At 40.9% G+C, this 27,178-nt stretch overlaps 1 protein-coding gene across 3 annotated transcripts in view; it reads right to left on the reverse strand.

Moving 5' to 3' along the window:
- Positions 1–27,178, reverse strand: part of LOC129728117 (protein O-mannosyl-transferase TMTC2) — a 463,464-nt gene that overhangs the window by 120,768 nt on the left and 315,518 nt on the right. For all 3 annotated transcript variants that reach the window (XM_055686518.1, XM_055686517.1, XM_055686519.1), the window contains exon 6: positions 3,939–4,053. In XM_055686518.1, the coding sequence (XP_055542493.1) occupies positions 3,939–4,053 (115 nt within the window). The remainder of the gene's footprint in view (positions 1–3,938; positions 4,054–27,178) is intronic.

Below are 27,178 nucleotides of genomic sequence, written 5' to 3' on the forward strand. Positions count from 1 at the left end.
GTGCTGCCGCTCGCAGTAAAAATTGACTCGCATTCTGTTTACACCACAGCCGAGTGAAACAAGAGTGGTGAATCACTCTACAGCAAGGTTGTTAACCGATAACCTATCGTAAACGCCGATGATGATACTGTCTGTTACCGTTACGACGATGACGCTAACGTCTTCACACATTAGCGTCATTACCAAGCACGATAACTACTGGACGGCATCGAATCAATATCGTCTGATATACGAATTCACCATCTGATTTCATTTTGGCGGCTGTCATGGATAACAACACAAACAAAGTAGCAGTTGGTCCAATAGCAACGAATCGACTCGTTGCTATTGCAATGCCACACTTATGAACTCGTTGTTACTCAAAAATTTTCACTTCCATGGGTTGTTATTTTTCAAGAGTAAATAGCAACGCTCGGTGCGGTTATTTTGATGGTTGTCAAGCCAGCTTTGGCAACCGAAATTTAGCAACTGGCGCACTTGTTTTGACAAAACTAAAGACGTTAGTGAGCTGATAACGACTGGTGGCTATCATCATCACCGATAGCGTTAATGTTTGAAGACGCTATCTTCATCGTCAATAACGATAGCAGACGTTATCGGTATCGGCAATGACGATTATCAACGATTATCTATTGTAATAACAACTCCGCTCTACAGGGTGCACCATTACTATTGCAACAAGAAACAGAGGACCGTTAATCTTATTTTTGGCAAGTAAGAGAAAACTTTTAAACCAAAAATATTTTATTGCGTAAAAACAGTTAAAAAACAACTTATTCAATGTGTCCTCCTTTAGCTATGATCAGAGACGCTTAGGATAAGACTCGACGGCGGATCGAATGAGAAATTTCCTTTCAAGCCTCTAGTGCCCAATGCCGCCATTTAGCGGGCTTCAGTCGAAGTTCCGAAAAGCTTCAATAAATACTTAAAAAGTGTTTATAATGGTTTATAATGATTTTATCGAAGTCCATGTCGTTGAGATCTGGCGAGTTTGGAGCTCATCATTGGTGATGACAGAGGGAAAGTTGGACTTGCACCAGTCTTGAACGGTCTTCTTTATGTGAACCGGGCACCGTCTTGCATGAAAGTCCAGTTTTATTGTTATTCGTTTTCAAATATCGATCCGCAAACCGAAGTTGCATTTTTGTTGCAATAATCATGGCGCACCCTATAGCGAGGATACACATAAGTACACCGTAGTGCGCACTGCTGTGATAATACAACAGAGGCAACTTGAGTTTTCTTCAAAAATAAATGATTGGATGGAATGAAAGGAATGGATTTTTTTTTCACTTTCATGTTGCAAAGCTAACTCGATAAAAAACGCAATCTTCCTTCCTACCCAGGTTTAAAATATGTTCAAGAGACTAACTGTAAAAGCAGTACAGTATGCTCTGTTATGTAGTTATTTTGCGTAGTGTCCTTTCATGTGAAAAAGCTCACCTCAGTTTTATATCTCTTAGGAGAGATATTTCAGATTTCGCCAGAGTGATTTTTGCAAGCTGCTCAGTTATACACGATTTGCTGCTCTTTTCAAGCACGTGCGTCTATTTGCTCACCAGTATGAGAGCAGTTGTTTCGGAGTGAAGGATATTCTGATAGACGTTAGTGATTCTCTGAGAAGAAACGACAAGTCTGCTGGTTGCACATGCCAAAGACCGCAACTTTGTAAGACTTAAAAATCGCTGATTAAGTTGAGTTTAAAGCACGAAGGATTGCGTATACACTGACCTTTTCAATAACTTTAGTGAAGACCGTAACTTTCTAGGGAGTTGCCGAATTTCATGCTCTTTAGCACCACGAGGCGGTGAAATTCCGCCAGAAGCACACGACCTTCTCAACAAGTTTGCTGAAGACCGCAACTTTCTAGGTCATCAACTGGGTATGGCTGGTCGTGTGGGTATATGCAACACGTCTCCGATCTCTTGTTGTGTGAGTGCACTTTCAAGATACTTTTCATTTTTCACGAGCAAGTCGTTATATTTCGCATCTGTGAAAATGCAGCACGTGCGTAGGGGCACTCGAATAAGAGTGCTCGAAAAAATGTGTTCGAAAACAAAATGCTTTCTTGGTCGGTATCCAAGACCGAATTTGGGTGTTGGGGGGCCCGGAGCAGATATTTTCTTGCGGTTTTATTTCCTTAGAACATTTAGAGGTTATATTTCATTGCAAGTAACCTTAGCTGGAAGGTAACGGGAAAAAGAAAGGTCTTCACTTTGTCTTCTAGGCACTTGAAATTTACTACCGAGTCTCGGTAATTTATTGCCGAGAACGGCGCCAATGAGTGCCAGGTTAGAAAAATGACAGCTGTCCAATTTTTTTGTGAATCTCGGTTCAACCTAACTGAAATTTTGGCACACAATATCACCGAACTACCGAAGTATCAGGATTCTGGATATTTTGTGCCACAATCTCAGCTAACTGAACTGAAATTTACGAAAAAAAATTGACAGCTGTCATTTTTTTAAGCGAGCACTCAGTGGTGCCGTTCTCGATAATAAATTACCGAGACTCGGCAGAAAATTTTTAATGTGTAATTTGTTATGCCTTGAGTGGTGGTTGCATATCTGGACCAGGACTATACTAGGACTACGCATTTGCCCCCGTCTCCTTTCCTTAAATCTGGGCCAATTGTTTGTGAACATGATTGTCTTCAGTTGAACATTCTCGTTTACTTAATCGCACCAAAAGAGGCGCTTGTAGAAGAGCAGACGCGAGTACGTTTGATTTCGTGAGTGAATGCGAATTTGCGTTCGTTCGAGAAAACTTTGCATTGTGTGCATCAGTGTTCATTGGCAAACAACGAAAAACCGAAAAAGGACGAGAAAAGGCTTGAATAGAGATTACTCTAGTGTATGGTATCGGTAGCAGCGAGAACACTGTTTGTTGAATGCAGGGATAATAGGAGGCAAGGAAACATTTCACTATTATGCAATGTTGATTCTCTCTTCCTTCGTTTTGTCAGTTTAGTATAGTTAAAGATTTTTCCATGTATTTTTAGAAAGTTATCAGTCAAATTGATGGAAACGTGTCATAACTTAAAGTTTCTACAGAAAAATTGTAGAAAACAAAACAATGACACAAAAACAAGCAATCATAATATTAATCTGTTCAAAAATTTTCTGTAAATAAATACGGCGGACCTACGCGCAAGAGAATTTAATATATATGATGCGATCGTGAGAATCATTTCTGTTATATATTCCAGTTTATTTTCAGAATTCATCCAAATTATTTGAAAATTTTAGTAGCAACCCTGGTATTAAGACATTGGCGCATAACACCCGTTTACTGGCAAGATGGTTATGTTCATCTGAAAAGTGCACTTTTCGTTACACTTTTCATAGCATTTAAAGTAAGACGTTGACTTTCTAGAAGAAAAGACTTTTTAGAAGAAAAGACTTTTTAGAAGAAAAGACTTTTTAGAAGAAAAGACTATTTAGAAGAAAAGTTATTGGCAGAAGCAATATTATTTATGTCCAACGCTATTTTGAGTATTTATAAAACGATCATCATTATGTCTACATTCTGCACATTCTACACTGAGCAAAACGAAAAAGAAATTCTTAGATTTTGATAGGGTATCGAACGTCTTCGTCAGTGGTTTTCTTCGGCAGCTTTTCTGCAGCAATCTTATGCAAAAACCTGCCGAAGAAAACCGCTGACGAAGACATTCGATACCCTATGAAAATCTTCAAGATTATAATTTTTGAAAGAAAAAAGAAGCTGTTTGAATAGCATTGGGAAGAAGTACATTATTACATAGATAGAATAATACTTAGATTTCATAGATTTTCTTCTCCTTAGGATAATTAACGCAGTTCCATCACTAAATGATTTTTATTTATTTTGGAAGCACCATGAGGACATTATAGTTATACATTTTCAATAAATATTATATTCATCTATTTAACTAGCCAACAATATATGATACTCACAGATTGTAATGTACATCCGCCATGTTGGGACGGTAGCTGAGGGCCGCTTTTAAGGCCTCTTTGGCTTCTTGATGGCGACCTTGCGCGCTAAGGACACTTCCTAGGTTTCCAAGTGCTGAAAAGATGCCGAAAGAAGGGGAAAAAAGAAAGAATCAACCATTATCCACAAGTGGCTCATCGTATCGTGTCACAATGTACGCTAGTATGGCAGTCGGTATATAAATAGGTAGAATGAATACACCGCACAGGACAACATTTTCTAGCGCCTTGATGTTCTGTGATGAGAGCTGTTTATAACAACTTTGCAATTAGTGGAATTATTACTCATAAAATTGTCGCCACCATTAAGGGACCCTTGACGACATAATAATTATTGCTGGGGTATCGCACACGCATAGCCGACATCGTGGTGTCACTTGCTGTCAGTTACGACGATGTATCCGGGCTAGAAAGGGTGCCAGTCAAGGAAAAAAGTTTTCCCTAGCGTGATGAAGAGATGCCGTCGTCGAGAGATTCTTGATAGCGATGAAGATGATAGCTTCAAGTTGTGACGATAGTAGACTCATTACTATTAACTCGTTCTCTATTGCTCATTAATATTCCAAAAAATCGTGACCGTTCGTCATAAAAGCCATCATTTCATCTGAGTTTTTCACTAGTTGGAATATTTTTGCATAATAACTAGCGGTGGATAAAAAACAATCACTACCCGTCATAGACGGGTGAGTTTCTGTGGCGTTATTTATTCGAGCTGCTCGGAGCGACGTGGCTCCGGCTGATGATAAATTGCTTTAATTTCCGAACGACACCGACAATGGGAGAGAAGTGGAGACTTATTTTCCCCAAATCCTTTGTCACCACTAAAGAATGTGAATTTCCAACTCTCATTTATCCCAGGCGACAAAGTGTCACTTTGTCAGTTTCCATTCCACTCTGGCAAACCTTTTGTAACACTTCATTTTACGGAGAGACCCTAATTATTTAAAAAATACCTTCCCAGAAACGAAACAATTTTCGGCTCTATACCACTTGCAGTGTGGCTTAGCTTTTCATAAAATTTGTGTGTGAAAATGTTTTTTTTTTCAGAATTTACTTTAAGTTTGAACGTTTTTTTGTTGCAGTGAATAATTTAATATATATTTCATGACTTAGTTCATTAGCGAAGCAAACCCAAAACATTGCCTTGAGTCTACATTACCATACTTTGCACAAATTTTCATCCTAGTAAGGTAACCGAACGACCGGTTTCAACAAAATCGAACACCTACACGTTTTATCGTCGACAAGTTTTCCCAAAAGTGAAAAGCCGGGAGAAGATTTAGCATTGAAACAAATTTCCCGGTCGCCCGTTTCCCCGCCACCCGCAATTCGATGTTGTTTATAGGATTGAATTTATAATCAATTTCCACCTCGGCCTCTCGTTCGTCGGAACCACCAGCAGCGGTTCTCAATTCGTGACAAGCACTGTCGAGCCCCGTTGACCTTGCCTGGGCAGCCAAACTGTCCGGAGGCACTTTTGAGAAGGGTTGATCGCAATCTACCCGTCGGGGCGCAAAGTGCGTCCTTCTTTAATACGAACGGATATACCGCTGAGGGAGGAAAAAATCAACCGACATTGGCTGTTATCGAAAAAGCAACCCGGAAATGGGTCCAGAAAAAGACGGAGAGTGATACACTTTAATCCGGGAATTCACAGAAAGTGGGTCGAGCAAACGCAAACCGCCGCAGCATGTTGTGTGTGCTGTTGGCGTGGTGGTATTATACAGAAAGACAAAAAAAATATAACAGTAACAGATGATAGCGAATTGCTTCTTTACCTGATAGTATAATATTTTTTTCTTGAACTATCGCTATCAGAACTATAATAATTATGGTTATCACCATTATCATCATCGTACGTCAAGTTATCGATGTACTAATTATGACAAAAATGTAAAACATGTCAGAAATGGCAAAAATGCTGAAAATGTCAGAAATGTTAGATATGTGTTTTTGCGAAAGGTGAAAGGTGAAGGTGGAGAAACGATTTTAAACGATTTTAAAAATGATATGAAATTGGTGATGTTATTCAACAATGGAAGAAAATTTCCACTCGCAACCACGATCCACTTTGTAAAAGGGATACTTTTTTCGTTGCAGTTTGTTTCAGTTGTATTCCACTGGTGCGTATCCAATTTTCCCCCACCTTGGCGGTACTATCGGTAGAAAATCAACCACCCATTTTTGATTTTTACACATCTCCAAACTAAAGGAATCGCACCCACACTGGCTTACGCGACACTTTCGTTGCGATTTTATCTACGTAGTTGAGGCAGGTAATTTATAACTTTTATTTACCTGTGGCCAATCTCGACACCTCTTCTCTAGTAAGAAAATCTCGTATGCTACCTTGGTGATCGTCATCCCTGAAACCGGATGACGGTTTCAGTCATGTGCTATTCCACCTCCGCATACCAGATTTGGTGCAACGTAAAAATAAATTTGCGTACCAAAAGAGAATTTCTGTCGAAGATGTACCTACCTCTAGCCGGGTGGAATTTGGCTGCTGGCATTCGAACGGGGGAAAGATTAGAGAAGCTTGTACGCCACAAAGAAGGGGGCGGCGTGGGTTGAAATCCGCTCGGGATTAAACGAAAAGCGCGAATGCAAAACGCTGCTGCTCCTCATTTGTGAGGTGAGCATTGGGAAAACGTGCTGCAATCGATGATGGTTGGGTTCTGCATGGTTAAATTTGGCAATGTTACCAATGATTTTTCTTAGAAGTCTAGACTTTGAATAATTTTGATTGAACCTAGAACATATATACTGAAGGTTGTTTAGAGAAAAAAAAACCAAACCCATTTCAACCCTGCTGTGGCTGAGAGAAGAATCCAGCCATTGTAGAATTAGCTTCCTCAACCGTGGCGAAGAGGTGATTTAGGAAGTAGAACTAAATCCACCCTGCAACTTCAACGGCAACCGCAGACGCAAACATTCGCATACGTGATTTGAGCACGTGTATTTTACTAACAGTACTAGCTTCTGCAGTAGAGCGTCACATGGAACAGCATCCATGCTAAGGGGAGTAAACAATCTCGTGGAAAACGATGACCCTGCATCACCAAGGTAATCATTTTAGAGCTCATCAGGTTTACTTTTTGTGCACATGAACCCGGAGAGACAGTAGGAACTAGTATTAACAGGTTGCTTCACTACCAGACGACTGATTGGCGAAACGGAACGGCATGGATGGCAGGAGCAGCGTTGTGTGTGCATTTAAAATCACCTCCTGTTTGTTTTGCGCTGTCAAGACGTGATAATGAATTGCTGTTTTTTGTAACTGAAAACCAACTCGTTACGATAAATTAACAACTACAAAACAAATGGAGGAACCCATCTATTTTTTATTTAAAAACCGATTAGAAATTAAACTACACTTAATTACCCCGCGTACAGTGTGGTCTGGTTTAGTCAACTTGTTAGCTTTCTAAAATAATTACCTTTTATTTCATTAAAAGATCAGAAGTTTTACCCAACAAACATGAACACCATAAACTTATTTTAAAATACCTTCTTCCTTCCATAAAACCGAATGACTTCACTAGCATGCTGACTTCATTAAATTCGAAAATTTATTTTTACAATCACGCCGAAAGTCAATCGGTTTTCTCCTTTGCCGCACCCTTTGCAAAATCTTTTGCCAAGCCCATTACCGACTGCTCAGCCTCTGCAGCCCGACCGTGCGCCTCGGCAGTATGGCAGATTGGCCATCATCCTGGTCGGATCCTTTGTGATGAAATATAACACCAGAGGTCCATTACCGTAACCTTCATAAAGAACACCCGTGTGCAGGCCCGAGCGGCCAGCCGAGATCCTTTATTGCTTTTCCATTTTTACGATGTCGAAATGTCCGACCAAGCTCTTTTTGCCAGCACTTCTCGACGGAGTCCTAAATCAGATTTCCAGAATCTAAGCTTCCGTGCCAACGATTATAACCGCCCGCAACCTTGCCTCGGCAAGTAGATTTGCGTTCCCAGCTGGGCAGATCCGAACCTGATCCCAAAGTGATTTCATAGGTTTAATTTTCAAACATTTATTCTTCCAATTACTTGAACACGTGTATATTTTTTTCTCTCTCTTCGGATAGCCCAAGCTAACGAACAGCACGCCGATCCAACGCAGTGGCTGCCAAGGCAATCTATTTGGTGTTATTTCATTTTATCGTGGCCCAACTTTTCCTCCGCTGATTACTTACTCACTCGCCAAGTGCGCCGTTCATCCTCGGACCGGTACTTTGTAGCATGCTAAATTGGAACATTTTTACGGCTTTCTGGAAAGCCTGTTAGAAGAGATTTCTTTCTCTCCACCCCGTGGCTGTTGGCCGATGCCGGGCTCAGACTGACGGATGTTACGTTGCTTGTAACATGTAATGCGAACTTTTTCCGGAAGTAGCTGCTGGCGCTTAGTTGGAAGCGGAATATGTAGCCATTTATAGTGAGTCAACCACAGGGATGTATAAGGAGGCATTACGATGCATGATAAACAGGTTTCATCTTGCTTTGGAATACGTATTGTTGCTTTTCTCGTGAGCTATGTAATAAGAACAGGAAGAGAAGCTACAAGTTTCTTTATTAGAGAGTTCAAAAACCGTTACGGTGCAAGTGTTCGATTTTTTTCTATTTTTCGATGTCTTCATATGAGCAGAGCTGCTGATCAGCCACATAATATGGGCCATCAAACGGAATAAGTAATTATCGGACAGCGCAATGTGGGGAATACACTCTGACCACTTTCTATAACCGCGCCTCAATTTTATGTACAGCGGAATCGATATTGAGTGAAAATGTGTTTGTTAGTATTGTGAATAATGAACTTTGCATGGTTCATTTCGTTCGTGTGTTCGTGGCATATGTAGAAAACGCATGTTGTCAACATTTTGAGCGTCCATTTTTTATAGCCGCGCAGCGTGTTTGTTATTTGTCTATTGGGTTATTTATGCAGACAAATTTAAAATGCCGAGAGAAAGTGTTTTGATCGGACGCAAATTCGAGGACAAAACAAAATTTTTTTAGAAGCCGTTAGTTTCGTACAAGACAAACCGTACCTTGAAATGACAGAAATTATAACAAAAGCGATTCTACTAGTAGTAGAAGCTACTAGCTACTAGCAAACCCATATCAAACATCGTTACTAACGGATCAGCTCTCTAATAAATTAGGAAAGCTCATAGAACAGTATAATAAAAACCATTTTTAGAAACAACAGCTTCTGATGGACGAAAATTTGTAAGACTTTTTTCATAACAACTCCATGTCAGGATTTGTTATTATAACTCATTCAGATTCAATTTTGTTATCAGAAGCATATGTAAAAATACATAATCGTATCAAAAAAAAAAATTTTTTTTGTATCTCCTGTTGATAGAATTTCGTAGTTTTTAGTTATGCTCTTCTGATCAGGAAGGAACTATTGAAAAGATCCGCAGAAGTACGCAACGGTACAGCCAAAACAAAAAAAATCGAAGTTGTCGACAAGAGACAAGCGGAGTGTCGTGAAACTGGCGTCAAATTCAACGATATCCCTATCGTAGATCAAATCTACTCTGTATTTTCTAGTTTTCAAGGAAATTCGCAAGGTTTTGCACACAAACTCGTGTATAATTAGTTATAAAAAGAAAAAGGCACAAAATCTAACTCCAGGCCACAAACAGGACCGTCTGGAAAATTATCGTATTTTTGGTTGGGATTGGAATAGATGCACCTTTGAATATTTGGCTCAAATTTCAACTGTTCAATATTTTAAGCATATTTGTATAATCTATAAATTAATACTCATAATTAGAGACACCCTACAGATTAATATTATAGTCACTAAAAACCGCACGAAAAGGAGAACTCATTCTCCCACGATAGTGGTAGTAGGAGTAATCGATAGAGCAGAAGAGAGGGAGAATAATTGATCACCAAGATCAATCGGTCACATAATTACGATCAACCCAAATTTATATCAGTCAGTTGGAATAAATCAGTCGATCCTATCAGACGCTTTTTAAAGACCACTTGCTAGTTCCAATTTATAACAAAGTGCCTTGAACGCACATTCCGCGGTTTGATTTCCCACACCGAAAATTCATGAAGTGGCTAAACCAGTGGCCACAGATCGAAGAAGTAATTTACATGGTCCTTCGAACCGGATATGTTAGAAACGAGACCGGTGGGACAGAAACCGCGAGTGAATAGTGCATGAACAAAAGTTGGCGTGGGTCCGTCATTGCAGTGCAGTTATCTATTGTGCAGCAAGGGCATTGTTCACACCAAGATTTTAGTGGCACGTGGTCGAGTTGAATGGATCAATTGGGACCGTAAGAATCGACTGGATCTGGATGCATGTTGCTAGGATCGCATGGAATCAACTATCAGTGAGGAGTTTCGGCGGATAAAATAAGTAAAAGGACAGGTTTGTCTGAGGTGGCGTTCTGAATGCACGATCAGAAGCATACCGGTGATAAGTGGTGAAATTGCATGCGTCTAAAATACTGAATAAAATCGATTCAAACTGCATGATTTGCGTTATATTTATTGTTAAGATTGGTCCGCTGAGTTGAGTTGCTGAGGTTTGTTGGTTATTTTTCTGAGTTGATTCTCCCTTTTCGATAAGTCTGCTAGTCTGTGGGTTCTGTCAATTATCGGTTTCGTTTGAAATATTCGGCCGGTCAAGCGGTGAATTTAATTTAGTGCATTGAAACTTCGTCAACATGTCTAACAATGAGCTAAGAAAGTTGATGAAGCAGGAACGTCTGATTCGAAGTGTAATGGATTCTATGAAAGAATTCCTTCAAAATTACCAGGAAGCACGCGATAGAAGTTCATTGCAGAGTCGAATCAAAAAACTAGACGAGGTGTATGCGTTATTCTGCGAAGTGCGTATGCGAATTGAACTAATTCTTGAGGACACAGATGGCGGCGAAGAATTTGTGGACCCAGATGAAAGTAAGGAAGCTCACGCAAGCAAAATGGCGGCGAGTAAGCACAACAGGGAGAAAGACAACGAGCGGATTCTAAAAACGTTTATCGGTCAATATTTTTTGCTGAAGCAGGCATTGGAAGATTTGCATTCTTCGTCTTCGAGCTCCAATCCTACACCCTCGCAATCAGTTGTTCCGTCACAATCTACCGTCTCGATGATGCGGGTTAAGCTGCCTGAATTGAAATTGCCTACGTTCAGTGGGAATTTACGTGACTGGATTACGTTTCGAGACACCTTTAAGAATCTAATTTCAGATAACATGCAGCTATCGGAAATAGATAAATTCACATATTTGCGTACGTCTCTGTCTGGGGAGGCATTGCAGGAAATCGGGTTAATAGAGCTGACATCGGATAATTACTCGATAGCCTGGAGATCGCTTGAGTCACGGTACGAAAATAAGAAGCTACTGGTAAAGTCACACCTTGATGCGCTGCTGTCGGTGGAACCCATGAAAAAGGAAAGCTTCGAGTCTCTGAATCATGTGATTAACGAGTTTGATAAGCATTTACAGATGCTGGGCAAACTAGGCGAGAACACTTCAACCTGGAGCACTATTTTGGCACACATTCTGGCGGGCAAATTAGACGCTACAACGCTACGCCTGTGGGAAACAGAGCACCGATCACGAGATGTTCCAATATATGCTGATATGCTTTTGTTCCTGAAAAATCACTGCATTGTTCTGCAGTCTGTTGCACCAAAGAATTTTCATCCACTTGAGTCCAAGAAACCACAACGTTCAATTAATAGTTATTCTGGAACACAGGTTGCTTGCTCGTTCTGCGGCGACGAAAGGCATTACGGCGTCCAATGCAAAAAGTTTAGAACGATGAAGGTAGATGAGAGGAGGAATGCAGTAAAGAATAATCGTCTGTGCTACAATTGTCTGTCGCGAGGTCACGTGTCGAAGTCCTGTTCCGGAGGTTCCTGTCGGATCTGCGGTCAAAAACATCATACGATGCTGCACCAAGGCTCAAACCAGACTGGTAGTGTTGCACAACCATCACACCCGCTACCGATTGAGAAGAACCCACACAAGACACAGACACCAACAACCTCACTAACACTACAACAAGCACACACTCATGCTCCTCAGCAAGTACACAATCCAATCAGACAGAACGCATTATCAGCAGCCACTTCAAGAGAGCTTGCTGAGACGCCACCCACTACAGACACAACCACAAGCCATAATGTTGTCCTCTCGGCTAATGAAACCAAGAAATCACGATCGGTTTTGCTTGCTACTGCGCTCGTGATTCTTGAAGATCGTTATGGGAATTCCACTCTAGCCAGAGCACTGCTGGATAGCGGTTCTCAGCTGTGCTTTATGTCAGAAAACATTTCGCAAAGGCTCAAGTTTAAGCGATCTAAGGAAACTCTTTCCATCAGTGGCATTGGACAAACCACGAAAAAATGCAAACAATCTGTCGTGGCGCTTATAAGTTCCAGAGTTTCGCGCTTTGCTGAGGAAGAAACCTTCAATGTTATACCACAAGTAACCCAGAATTTGCCAGTCGTTAGAATCGACCCCGCTAATCTGCAGATTCCAAATGACATGGTGCTTGCAGACCCCAGTTTCTTTGAACCGGGCACCATCGACATAATAATTGGGGCTGCACTGTTTTACGATTTGCTTTTTGCTGATAAATTCAATTTGGGAGATGATGGTCCTCTTATGCAAAATACCGTATTTGGGTGGATTATATGCGGCAGAATTTTGGACGGTGTGAGTCGCGCCCAACCAGTTGTTGCCAGCGCATGTGGCGAACGTTTGGATGAACTGAAAACTAGATTTTGGGAGTTGGAGACTTGTCGTTCCAACAGCATCCATTCCATAGAAGAAGCTGCCTGTGAAGCGTGGTTTGACCGAACAACGGGCCGTGATGCCAATGGAAAATTCGTCGTGTCTCTACCAAAGAAAGATTTTCTCATAGCTCGGCTCGAAGATTCAAAGAGCATTGCTATCAAACGCTTTCTAGCGCTGGAAAGGCGATTGGCTGCCAACGCCAATATTAAACAGATGTACACAGAGTTTCTCGACGAATATTTACGTCTGGGTCATATGAGAGAAGTCACTGAAGATGAAGAATCAACGGCTCAGCAGTACTACATACCACACCACTGCGTTCTCAAACCGGACAGCTCTTCTACAAAGTTGCGAGTCGTCTTTGACGCGTCGCGCCCTCCAAGTAGCGGAATTTCACTTAACGATGCCCTAATGGTTCGTCCGACAGTTCAGGATGATCTGTTGTCAATTGTCATGCGTTTCAGGCTCCATCGGTTCGCTTTTGTCGTAGACGTTGAAAAAATGTACGGTATGGTTCTGGTACAACCTTGCGATTGGCGATTCCAGCGTATTTTTTGGAGAAGCGATCCGGGAGATTTCATTCGCATTTATGAGCTTAAAACTGTCACTTATGGGACGGCGTCGGCACCATATCTGGCTACAAAGTGCTTGAAACGGCTGGCAGAGTTCGACGGTGGAGTATTTCCAGATGCTGCAAGAATATTAGCTGATGACTTCTACGTCGACGACATGATGTCTGGAGTAGCCACTATAGAGGAAGGTGTACAGCTGTGTGCCGACTTACAAGGTCTGCTGAGTGATGGCGGATTTACGCTAAGAAAGTGGAGCTCCAATTGCCCGGCGATTCTGGAGCGTATACCAGAAGATTGCAGGGACGAACGTACATCCTTCGAATTAGACGATTCGAGCGCGACAATCAAAACGCTAGGACTCATCTGGGAGCCTAGACTGGACAGTTTCAAATTCAAAGTTCCTACCTGGAACCAGTCTGGTATTTGTAAACGAGTTGTGCTGTCCGATTTAGCACGAGTGTTTAGCCCGCTTGGATTAGTCAGTCCTGTCATCATAGTAGCGAAAATCTTCGTCCAGTCCCTCTGGCAGCAGAAGGTTACTTGGGACGATGTACTCGCCACGAATCTTCAGTCGTTTTGGATGGAATTCCGGCGCAGTTTGTGCTGTTTGGAGCAGTTAAAGGTTCCAAGATGGATCGCCTTCAGCAAGGATTGTATTTCCGTTGAGTTGCACGGCTTCTGCGATGCCTCTGAAAAGGCCTATGGGGCTTGCATTTTTTGCGATGTTCACAGTTTGACGGATCTATCACAACGCATCTGATTGCAGCCAAGTCAAGAGTGGCCCCACTGGAAGATCTCAAGAAACGGAAAAAGAAAATGTCAATCCCGCGCTTAGAGCTGTCTTCCGCGTTGGTACTTACGCACCTGTACGAGAAAGTTGCAAAGAGCCTAAAAATTACGACTCGGAATTGGTTTTGGACGGACTCCATGATTGTGCGCTACTGGCTTGCTTCAATACCCTCGCGCTGGCAGGTGTTTGTGGCAAACAGGGTGTCAGAAATCCAACACTCGACTCGAAATGGTATGTGGAACCACGTTCCGGGAACGGAAAACCCAGCCGATGTGTTGTCACGCGGTACAGTTGGAGAGCAGTTGTTAGACGATCGCCTATGGTGGAATGGACCACAGTGGCTTGCACTGGATGAGACTGCGTGGCCAAAGGCGATAGCCGTTTCACTAACGAGAACTGACAATTCTATTCTGGAGGAAACTTATACAGTGTCTGCAGTAGTCAATGTGTCTCCTCCAAATGCTATTTTTAGTCTACGGTCATCGCTATCAGGGTTGGTAAGACTCAGTGCGTGGATGCTCAGGTTTAAACACAACTCGCGTCAAAAAGATCACAATAACAGGCGTCTTGGAGCCTTGAGTTTTTTGGAGCAGGAAGCGACCCTTTTAAATCTTGTTAAATTAGCCCAGTTGGAGCGATTTGAACAGGAAATCAAAGATTTGCAACGTAAAAATCAGGTTAAGTCAACGTCTTGTATCAACTCACTCTGCCCAAGGTTAGTGGATGGCATAATCCGCGTCGGCGGCCGGCTTGAAAATGCGCAGGTCTCAGCAGGAAGGAAGCATCCAATCATTTTGGACAAAGATCATCCATTCACTTGGCTTGTGATGCTAAATTATCACCACAAACTACTGCATGCAGGTCAACAACTGCTGATCGCCAGTGTTCGAGATCGTTTCTGGCCTCTCAGCATTCGTAGTCTAGCCCGTCAAATTATTCACCGTTGCGTTACCAGTTTTAGGAATAAGCCTACCGTTCACGAGCAATTGATGGCCGATCTACCGCCAGAACGTGTAACGCCAGCTCCACCATTCCTAAGAGTCGGAATCGATTATTGCGGACCGTTTCTAATCAACTTCCCAAACCGAAAGAAGGTTCCGGTGAAGTATTATGCTGCTATTTTCGTTTGTCTCGTGACTAAGGCTGTTCATATTGAAATGGCGGCAGATTTAACAACGGCAGCATTCTTGGCCGCGTTAAAAAGGTTCGTGGCAAGGGGTGGCAACCCAACAATCGTCATGTGCGATAACGGTTACAATTTCGTTGGGGCTAGACGTGAACTCGATGAACTTCGGAGAGTGTTCCTTGCTCAACAATCACAACAAACGATCATATCGGAGGCCGCTGAAGCTGGAGTGGAATTTAAATTCATTCCCGCTAAATCACCAAACTTTGGAGGTCTTTGGGAGGCGGCGGTGAAGTCCATGAAGCAGCACCTTAGACGAGCAATTGGAACGAAAATATTAACACCAGATGAACTGCGGACGGTGCTTGTTCAAATCGAGGCATGCTTGAACTCAAGGCCTCTCACACCACTGAGCAACGACCCAAAGGATTTCGAAGTGCTGACACCGGGACACTTTCTAATTTAACGTCCACTTATGGCGATTCCTGAGCCAGCACTCCAGGATGTCCCCGAAAACCGGCTATCTCGGTGGCAACGTACACAGGACTTCATGCAACGAATCTGGAGAAAATGGTCGATGCAGTATCTTTCAGACCTGCATAATCGAACAAAGTGGACGAGACAGCGAAACAATCTTTTCGTGGGGACGATGGTTCTGATTAAGGAGGATAACCTTCCCCCACTCAAGTGGGCTCTCGATCGGGTGACACACGTCACTAAAGGCATAGATGGAAATATCCGGGTAGTCACAATCAAGACAAAGGATGGAACTTTCACTCGGGCAATTAGCAAGATTTGCATTTTGCCTATACACGACAATGATCAATCACCAACCGATGGGAGAAATTGAACTCCCCAACGAAGGCGCAAGGGGCGCCTGCGGGGGCCGTTGGCTCCCGCGTACCAGTTAAGTCTTTATTTTTCAATGTACGCTCAAAAAATTTATGGAATGTTTCGTCTCCTATAGTATCTTCGTTTACGCCGGGGTTTTTTTCGACCACCCACTCTATATCTTCATATGCTGCGTATTCAGCATGCGTTCGGTTCAAGTTGTCGGATGATTGTTCTTCACTCAACTCAGCTCACCACTCGTCGGGTGATACCCGATCTGACTTTGCGATGATGGCCACATCAAAGAGTCCAGATACGCGTTTCATTTGGTTACCTTTCAATCATCAGGACATCTGCATCAACTCTGGGAAATGGACTCCAGCAGGGAGCTTATAAAATCACATTACTTATCCGAAAACTTCATCACGACTACATGGGACTGTGTCGCCGCGCAAGGCAATCTGTCTACTTCATCACACGCAACGTTTTCGTCACACCTCAGAGTGTACACTGGGAAATCATCGGCGCAGGAGCGCCCGCGGAGGCGCGCAAGCCTCTGCACGAGGGAAGTCGTTTTAAATTTGTATATTTCATGTAAAAAATCGCCTCTCATCTATTTCAGCGATGCATCATCTTCACGGCGGCCGGGGAGTGCACCCCCGAGGACTGTCATCACGCTCAAGGTTATCCACGGATACCGGTGCAAGGCCGGTGCAAGCATTTCACGAAGGATGCACGAGCATGGATCATACGGAGAGGAACTACACGAATAAGCAGCATGTATCAATGTACAACGTATCTAGAATACTTATGTTAAGTCTTAGTTCAGTTCTATAGTGTTTTCACCATTATTATTAGAAATCCCGTGAATTTCTAAGGCGGCCGGTGATGTTCAATATTTTAAGCATATTTGTATAATCTATAAATTAATATTCATAATTAGAGACACCCTACAGATTAATATTATAGTCACTAAGAACTGCACGAAAAGGAGAACTCATTCTCCCACGGTGATAACACGATATTGGTAGTGGGAGCAATCGATAGAGCAGAAGAGAGGGAGAATAATTGATCACCAAGATCAATCGGTCACATAATTACGATCAACCCGATCAGTCGATCCTATCAGACGCTTTTTAAAGACCACTTGCTAGTTTCAATTTATAATAAAGTGCCTTGAACGCACATTCCGCGGTTTGATTTCCCACACCGAAAGTTCATGAAGTGGCTAAACCAGTGGCCACAGATCGAAGAAGTAATTTACATCAACTAGGGTAATCGCTCCTATATTCATCTCAGTACCTATACTCATCTCATCACGCCTTATTGATCAATTTATCGTCAAGTTTTACCATATTTTCAACAAAAAACTTTCAACCACTTGACAAAATCGAGAAGTAAATAGATTTACCTTTAAAAATTTGTAGAAATTTGACGGTAAACTGGACAAATGAGAGAAATAAGATGAATATAGGTGCACCTAGCTGTTGAGCTGAATAATGGAGCGATTACCCTATTCCCAATTTTTCTTTCCCAACTGAAGAAGCTCCACTTAGACGGCTTTGACAGCTTTACAGGTTACTGGCGGGATCTGCGGAAAGAATCGGAATACTTCTCTACCCGTAATTTCGGAGGAGGATCTCTGATGGTTTGGTTTGGATTTTGTTCCGCAGGCAAACTTAATTTGGCGTTTACAGCTTGTTAGATGAACTTGTCAGATAACATCCAGATTCTGAAAAAGTATTTGGTTCCATTTAAAGCGTATCGTCGCAAAAAGTTTCTTTTCCAGAAAGATAATGCTGATAAATGGCAATACAGTTCCATTGACGAACTAATGGCCGCCATTTTGCATGCGTGGATAAAGAACTTGGTTGCTAGTATACCCGAACGGATTTTTCAGGTTATTGAACGATTAGAGGTCGAAACATATTCTTAAAACTCAATATTTGACTATTTACTGTTATTAAAGTAAGTGCGGTTACAGAGAGAAGTCATTGAACTCCATGCATTTGAAAAAATAAAAACTTAAAAGCAACAAACTATTATCATTCTCCATGTTCTTATCTTGCAATTCATATTTGTTCAAATGTCCTATAACGAGAAGTCCAATTCAATAATCAATTTCCAAGTTACCCCTGAAATATGAGTGCGAATGTGGAAAGTTGTCATAGTGTATAGCGGCTGAGGTAGGACTATCCATTTGAGCGTTTCTATGTAAGTTTTAGCGACTTTGACCTTATGAGGCCGAGTGTTGTCATGCTACAAAATCTCTTTTTTGTGCCTCTGCTTCTATCTAAATGTTTTTTTTCAGCTTAATTACAATATATGAAATCCATACCGTTTCGCAGCGTATATTCGACCAAGCGTATGACGTAAAAGCATTACCGGACAGTCCTCATGAGTGTCTTTTCTTTGTGTTGCTGTAACGAACAAAATTTCCATTCCCCGTCACGATGTGGTTAGAAAACCCCTCCCCTTTTTTCCCACTGGAGCAGATGTTCACAGGCGGAATCATAAGAATGTTCTCCTCAATTTTAAATCTTTCCCAAAGCATGATGCAATCACTTGGAAATAGCTTGGCGTGTAACTCCTAATACCATAGCAAGCTGTTCCTGCGTTTGGCATGGATTTTTATCGAGTAATTCCTTCGATTGAGTTCTTCGAACATTGCTGGCCTGCTCTCACGTGTAAAGTCATTAACATCGAAATTACCGTCCTCAATGTAATGGAACCAATCACTTAGAACCGCAATTCGTTAAAATAATTTTAACTCTCGATGCGCTTAAGCCACCATTGAAATGAAAAAAGTAACACATCCCGCAAATGAGACTCACAAAATCAGACGTATTCACACAATTAGAACCATATGACGCCACGATAAAGTCACTAGTGATTTAATCCGGTTTGTCTGACTGATTTTATGATTTGCTTAAAGTCTGCAAATACATGACAAATTGTTTGAAAAAATTGGGTTCGTCTTCGCTCTTGGATGTTTGGAGAACACTCTCGTCCTTGAATTTGATTTAAAGAAAGGACGCACAATAACAACACAACAGAGCTCACTACAGTTCTTTCACTGTGTGTCCCTCTAGCATATATCAAATGCGGGGAATAGCTAGGTAGAAATGTAGATTGCGTTGAAATTCAGACGCCCGTCACGCATGTTTGTTTTCCGAATGCTATCAAATTTATATTAGCTGCGTGCGCCGTAGTGTACTTTTATGTATTTTCAATAAAGTGATTCACCACTTTTGTTTCCTCAGATATAGTAAGCAACAAGTGTGTTACTTTTCCTGCGAGCGGCAGAAACACAGCATAAAGCAGACGAATGAAATGTGGTGCAAAACATTACTACAGGCAGCGCTCATTCTGGACAAGATGTGAGCGGTGAATACTCTGCTCTTTCTACATGTTGAGGAGAATAACAATCCTGTTGGTAAAAAAGCATAGCCTTGGTTCTACATTCTGATTCGGAACCTGACCTTCTGTTTATTTATACACAGATTTCGCAGCCGATTGTTCAGTGTACAGGGCAATTGCGGGGCTAGCGCTACGATCCTACTGACACTAACAGTCTCTCCCGAGCCGAGACTCGAACCTACGACGACTGGCTTGATAGGCCAGCATCGTACCTCGAGACCAACTGGGAGACAATCCTGATGGTATTAATCTTTTTATGTCAATAACTTTTATCTGACACTAGCGATGGAAGAAATCACCTTTAGCGATTTTGTTTACATATAAACCAAGCCTAATTTTGCTCTGTGCTGTTGCCAAACTGTTCGAGCTTATCATCATTGAGCCTTTATTTGCTGACTGCAAGGCTCTTATAAGTACTGACCAACATGGGCGCTTCACTGCCATTAATCTGCTTTGCCTTCCTTTGTAAATCAGTGTCCGGACGGATGCGCCTTCAATAAACTGATCCATCGCAGAACCGATGCAAAATTTGACATGCCTGGGATCAACAAGAATCTTTTACTATGGTTTCAATCGTACCTTACGGATCACCGTCTAATCGTTGCCACTAGGCATTTCCAATACCCTTATTTTGACGCTACGTTTGGAATAAAGCAGGGAAGTCACTTAAGACCGCTCTTCTTCCTGTTCTAGCTTAATGACGTGAACCTATTCAACAAATTGATCCATAAACAAAAATCAAAAAAGTGAATTTCTTATTGCACCAATTCCATGTGTTGATATGTTTTATACATATTTGAGACATATTGTAATGATATTATTAACAAATGAGGCAACGGTAGAGGCATTTAACTACATACTACGTTTCACATATTACTAATGAGACATAACGTAGCGCATGTGGAAGTTAAAGGCTTTCTGGTCATATTTTTTTATGCCTAGAGAAAAGGACAAGTTTGATTTAAAAATGATCATCAAAAAAAGTATCCTAAAATACCTCTCTGAAATTCACTTTTTTTATTTGGAATATCCTCAAAATTTTGAAAGTGATTGCCATTGCTCAAGTTCGTCTTTCACCTGGCATTCACGTTTTCGAATGATACCTCTGCAGCCAAGAATGATCAATTTATCGTACATATGTCTCTTATTTTTATGTATAACACGTAAATAATGTGTAAAACACATAAAAGATTCCCGGATAAATGATAACTAGATTGTGCAATAGTAAACCGTATATAAACATAACTATTGGGGAATTAAATAAAAATGAAAATGAAAACTCATTGGAGTGGCGTTTGGGTTACTTTTTCGTCACCTAGAAATTATTCAAACATGCCTTTCAAGCCTTTTATCTCGAAATGGATAATATTCTATGAAAATTATCATTTTATGTTTCTATATAAAAAATAGCGTTTGAGACATTTTTGCGATTTGTTATTTCACATTCGTTGTTTATGCAAATAGTAGCTCTCATCAGTACTAAACATTTTTCGTATTACACTAATTGAAAAAAAATGGCCTGAATGGCTGTTTTGATTTTTGTCCCGCATTCCCATACATTCAACGCACTGTGAACTGCTCAACGAATTACTTACAGCATTTTTGGCGCAACAGTTGGTATCCAAAGACTATTGATTTTAATTTATCTCGATTGCTTCTTCGTCGGCGATATCATTTTTTCAGGATTTGACTACTACAAATGTAAAATATATTTACTTTTCTCTTCTCTTCTAATTCAACTTGCAGACGCACCATCTGTTCATAGACTTCCGGTCAGCGTACGATTCAGTTGAGAGAAATCAATTATGGTAGATTATGCTCGAACATGGCTTCTCAACAAAGCTGATTAGGCTGATACGTGCCACTCTTTGAAGGTTCTACATCAAGTGTCAGGATAGCCGGTGAGATATCGGACTCTTTCGTGATGTTAGATGGTTTGAAGCAGGGTGACGGGCTGTCGAACTTATTGTTCAACATTGCATTGGAAGGTGCTATACGGAGGGCTGGTGTGCAGAGAAGCGGCACCATCATTACGAAGTCGCACATGCTTCTCGGTTTTGCGGACGATATCGACATCATTGGTATCAACCGTAGAGCTGTGGAAGAGGCCTTCGGACCTCTCAGGAGGGAAGCTGCGAGATTAGGGCTTGTCATAAACTCTGCCAAAACGAAATACATGGTGGCTGGCAGAGTGCGTGTTAGTCCGTCGGTGGTTGGTGCTGCGGTGGTGCTAGATGGGGAAACATTTGTCAACAAGTAGGCGACGAATTTATTTACCTGGGAACATTAGTGACACGTGATAACGAGGTTAGCCGTGAGATAAAGAGGCGGATAGCAGCCGCAAACAGGGCCTTTTACGGATCACGTAACCAGCTAAGGTCTCGCAGTCTGCAAATCCGTACTAAACTTGCACTCTATAAAACACTGATTCGGCCATGAATCATGGACGCTGAATAAGGCTGATCGGCAAGCTCTTGGTGTTTTTGAGCGTAGGATTTGGCGTTCAACCCTTGGCGGCAAACTAGAAAATGATGTTTGGCGCAGACGCATGAACCATGAAGTGTACCAGGCATACAAATCGGCGGATATAGTCAAGCGGATAAAACACGGCAGGCTTCAGTGGGCTGGGCATGTAGCGAGAATGCCGGAGAGCGTCAAGTGAAGGCCATATTAAGCAGGAATCCCGATAGAGGTCGTCGACTTTGGGGTAGACCACGCACTCGTTGGATGTGTGCTGTCGACGAGGAAGCACGCGAAATAGGTGTGAGGGGCGATTGGAGGATAGCAGTCCAAGACATGGGGACCTGGCGCCGTATTCTGGATTCTACACTGGATCAATAAGCGGTATGTCGCCTTAAAAGTAAAAGTAAAGTAAGAGTTACACCATTGGTGTTCTGTTGATGAATAGGCCAAATAAATAAATAAATGAATAAAGTATTCTCAGTATTCCCAAAAAATACCTGAAAAAATTTTCACGGTAGAGGTAATTTGCAAACTAAAATGGAATAGAAGTGCCGTCAGGAAAAATATAACTTAGTGAATTAATTGTTAAAAATATATAAATGTAATTTAACAAAAAATTAAAAAAAAAAACTTGCACATTAAACGGGTCTGATTCGGCAGCTGCTCTCTCTTCCTCCAAAGACTATTTCTTTATAGTTTTAGCTGTTTGTCACATTGCTCCAAATATGTATAATCGTGAGATATTATTTTTGTAGTATACAACTGCTTGGGAAACCATGTTGTTGATTAAAATCATTTTTTTAAATGTTATAACTCCAGATGCACAACAAAATAAAACGATGAAGATAAAGGCTGACAGTGAGGAATTTTTTTTAAAATGAATTTCTCATCAACTAGCAAATCAACTAGAAATTATCTGAAGAAGGTGTCAAACAAAATAATATCTTTGCCATACTAATGTTGTCACTAGAAGATACATGTATGTTTTTCTTTTTTATAGCTTGCTTTTTTATTATTTTTCAATTTCACCCGTGAATAAACCTCTTCCAATCCTGTTGTTATTACGCCAACGTTGGGTACAATACGTGTCGTGCCGGTTGCTATATCAAAACTTCGGAAAGGCAATTACGTGAAACAGTAATAGCTGCACCAGCCATTGATATGCTAATCGGTTTCGATAGTTTCGGCTACGAACATTCGAAACGTGCTGACAAGCTAGTGGGCAAAAGCTAGTCTTCCCATTGGAATAATAGTTTTTGCATCGACAGTAAGTTGCAAAGACGACAACAACGACGACGAACTTAGGTTTCCGAGCAGCAGCAGAGTGCGGCTTCAACCTTGGCTGGGAACAGAGGACACACGACACTATTAAATTGCTCTTTAGCATGTCGTTGTTCCAGTTGTCGATGGAACCCGTCAGGATTGGCGGCTCTATGCTGTTTCTGTCATCACCATCATCATCATCATCGTCATTACCGGCAATAGCACCATTCCCGTGCACTGGTACAGAGAAACAGTGCTCCGAGTTTGTTGTCGTGATCTCGCTACCTATTTAATCCGAATTTAATTCAATTTCATGATAAATTTCATTATAGAATCAATTTTACTCCGATGATAGATTCTCGAGCAGCAACCGAAGAAAAGCTGCACGCTGGGGATTGGGACTCTAAGCGAGCGGAAAGGTTTATAAAACATGGAAAACGGAGTCTAGCGTGGAAGTGATACAGCAATTTTATAGCGTATATAATGAATTCGATAACCGCCGGGGAAACCCGTCCGGAGATAATATTTACGGCCATTCGAACTAAGTTTATGTTTGTCGTCGTAAAGCGGTACTAATATATGTGCGATCAAACGAATAGTTCATTTTTACGCTTCAGTGGTTGTTGGAATACGACACACAAATATCGATTAAATACTCGAAAACCTCGGAGGATTAAGTGAAAAATAAATCGCATAAAAATTACTGTATATACCTAGAATGTGTCAGAAGGTAGAATAAACTAACTAAATGCGAAAAAAATGCAATCTCATCGAAGCGAGAAACATTCAATAGGATTTCTTTTATTTTGACATAGGTCAACCGAATTTTCTTACTAGCAGCTACGCTGCGTAAGTGAGCGAGTTGTTAGTGACCATACGACGACGGTACAAAATTAATGGGCATTACATGTTCAGAATGAAATGCGTCCAAATTCTCGAGACTAGAAGACACAGACATATTCTCTCGCTCCGAGTTCGGGTTCGATATTTTTAGTAAAAGTCTGGAAAGGGATCGTGTCCCGTGGACTCGCTCGTTTCTAATGAAAATGTCTGTCACGCTGCGTTTGAACGGACCAGCCGAATCCGGTCGGGTCTGACGAAAAAAGAGCGCCTAATGCGAAAGTGGGATCGGGTTTCACTTCATCTCGGCAGCTCAACAGTTCCACTCTGACTGGTTCGGCAATAAATATTTCAGAACGTGAATAGTTTCGGTAAACAGCTCCAGGCCAAAACAGGATTGGCTCAAGTGGTACAAGGCTACGAAGCAAAAATCGCTTTAGATTCCATGGACAATGGAAGCAAATTGAGTCGAGGTCCACATACAAATTGAGCTTATGATGAAGTGGAACAACTGGAGCTGGGGGGTGGGCAATTTTTCAACAGACTGATAAAGCTCCCGAACCTTGAAGCGATTTCAAACATGAAATCATAAATTAATGAAGTTATAAATTTCGAACAAACATAATGAAACATTTGAACGGCATCCTGCCATACTTTATGCCAAATAGAAATAGAAACTAATCGTCGATGAATTACTTGGTAATTGTCCATAAATTTAGCACAGCACGATTCCACAACCAACCATTGCATGATTGTGCCAGGATTTACGCCACTCTTCGATTTGAATTCAAATTTAGCCGAGCAATCTGGCAGAGAGCGAAAATTTATGCACCCCTTGCCGTAGGACCCAACCCAAGTTTCAGGATCTAGTTGTCCGCCCGCTCGCTGTCTTTCCATCCAAATTCGCCGGCTTCGGTGAAACAATGGTTGAATTTTTCTTATTTCCGGGAAGAGAATTCCAATTTAGGTCTTATTGAAAATTACTTCGCATAAGTAGGATTTGCATCCGTACGGCTGGGACGCTGTTTGCCTGGATGCTGCGGGAGTGGAAGAACCATTTTCATCCTTCACCTTTGACGATTGCTGGGTCTTGCTGATCCTTGAAATGTGTTTGCTCTATTTATTAGGGGCTCATTTTTTTCTCGTCACGATTCACTCGAACGCTTCGATGACCCGGCCCGGTCCGTGAGTAACCGACATGACACGCAGGCAGCAAAACTCCGACAGCGCACGCTGCAAGCACAAAATATAACGGCAGAAGATGGGGAACGTTTGATCGTTCGTTACCGGCTGCCGAAGAATGCGAACGATGGCGAAGGACTCATTTGAATTGCTAATCAGCTACAGCCGAGCAGAATCCATCATTTAGCCATCAGTAAGAGTTCGGTGGACGACGCATCTGGGGTCAGGACCGAGAGGCACGGGCCGAAGTGCAGGGAAATTAATAAATTGACGTAAATCATAATTTATCGATTATGACTGACAAGCCGTGAGCTCTACATTTTTTCGGTTCCACCCGTCGGTGGCATTCGGCAGCTCGTTACCAGTGATTGGTACACTTTTATTGTTTTGGAATGAGCATGTAAATCGTTGATATTTGATCGATGAGCTATTAGCTGAATTCGGCGGAAATGTTCCGCTTTGAAGTATGGTTTTAGAAAATTTGATAATTAAAACTGATTGTGATTTAATTTATTTTGATTCTGGTGTACAAAGGAAGAGGCTTTAAATGCCTTTGACAGAATTTTTTTGAAATTTCTGGGCCCAAATAATCGATACCATATATCTTAACAACAAAAATAACGTAAATATTAAGTTTATAAGATTGTGGATTAAATTTTCGTCGTAATAAAAGCTTTTATCAGTTTCTATAATGGTCACATTGATACGAGAAACTGTAATATTCTAATGGGATATGTTCTAAAATTTATTTGCATTTCAATCAAAAAACTATCTAATCTCCGCATTTTCTTGAAATAACTCCGCTGCCAATTTATTTTTTTTATGTGCGACATAAATGCGGTTTCAATTACAAAATAAAAAATAAAAAAACTTTCAACTTTACTATAGTATTAAAATTTGTAGTTTTCGGTAAGCCAAAGTTGGAAATCCACACAACAAAAACGTTTGTTTTGATCTAGGGTGGTTTACCGGTAAAACAAAAACCGGTAAAACCGATATTTTGTTCAATACCGAAATACCGGTATTAGAGAGGCGAAAAAACCGGTATTTTCGGTATTTTTCTTTAAATTGATAAAAAAACTTGTCTTAATATTCATTGTTAGACTAATGAATGCTACTCATCATTGTTAGGCCAACTCACTTAGGTAGGTTTTACAAATCGCATGACGATGTAAATGTATAATAAATACATTTATACAGAAGGAACATTAAATATTAATTTACCCTTACCTATTTAACAACTTTTGTTATCTTTTTGTTTGTTCTGCCTGGATTCAGACGATGTGTTTGTGTGTATCGATAATATGTCAAAAAACTTCATGTCAATAAAGCAAAACATTTATTTTTTAAGTAGAACAGCTAATCTCTTTACACACACATACTCACAGAGGCAAAGCGTGGGTTTTGAACCTGCCAGTTCAACTACATATTACGAAAATCATAGTTTGACGCAGTAATTACAATCATTTCGGCGAAAAAACGCAAGTCATTATTCATTCTGTGCCATTAAAAGTAAAACTAAAAAAATAATAAATAAATATAAATTTGGATTAGGATTTTATTTTTTGTTGATACTAAGTGTTTACAGGATGAAATAATCAACAAATGAAGAATTTCATCCTAAAAATTACTGTTCCTTGAAAAAGTGAAATTTAAATAGTTGTAGCATGGATTTTTATTAGAAACTAGCTGAATGTACCCGGCCGCACTCGTGTAAAAGTTTCTGCTTTTTCTTTAATTTTCCATATTTTAACAAACCTTTCATTTCAAATATTTATTTTTATTTCAGTTACAAACTTGTTCATATGCCAGATTTTTCGTTTCTACATCAGGAGCTAAAGATAATAAAATAATTATAATAATAAATAATTTGGACGAACTGTTTAAAGAGCATCGAACAGAATTAAAAAGTATTTATCTTCGATTCATTCGGAT

Source organism: Wyeomyia smithii, chromosome 3 (genome assembly GCF_029784165.1).
Source record: "Wyeomyia smithii strain HCP4-BCI-WySm-NY-G18 chromosome 3, ASM2978416v1, whole genome shotgun sequence".
NCBI lineage: Eukaryota > Metazoa > Arthropoda > Insecta > Diptera > Culicidae > Wyeomyia > Wyeomyia smithii.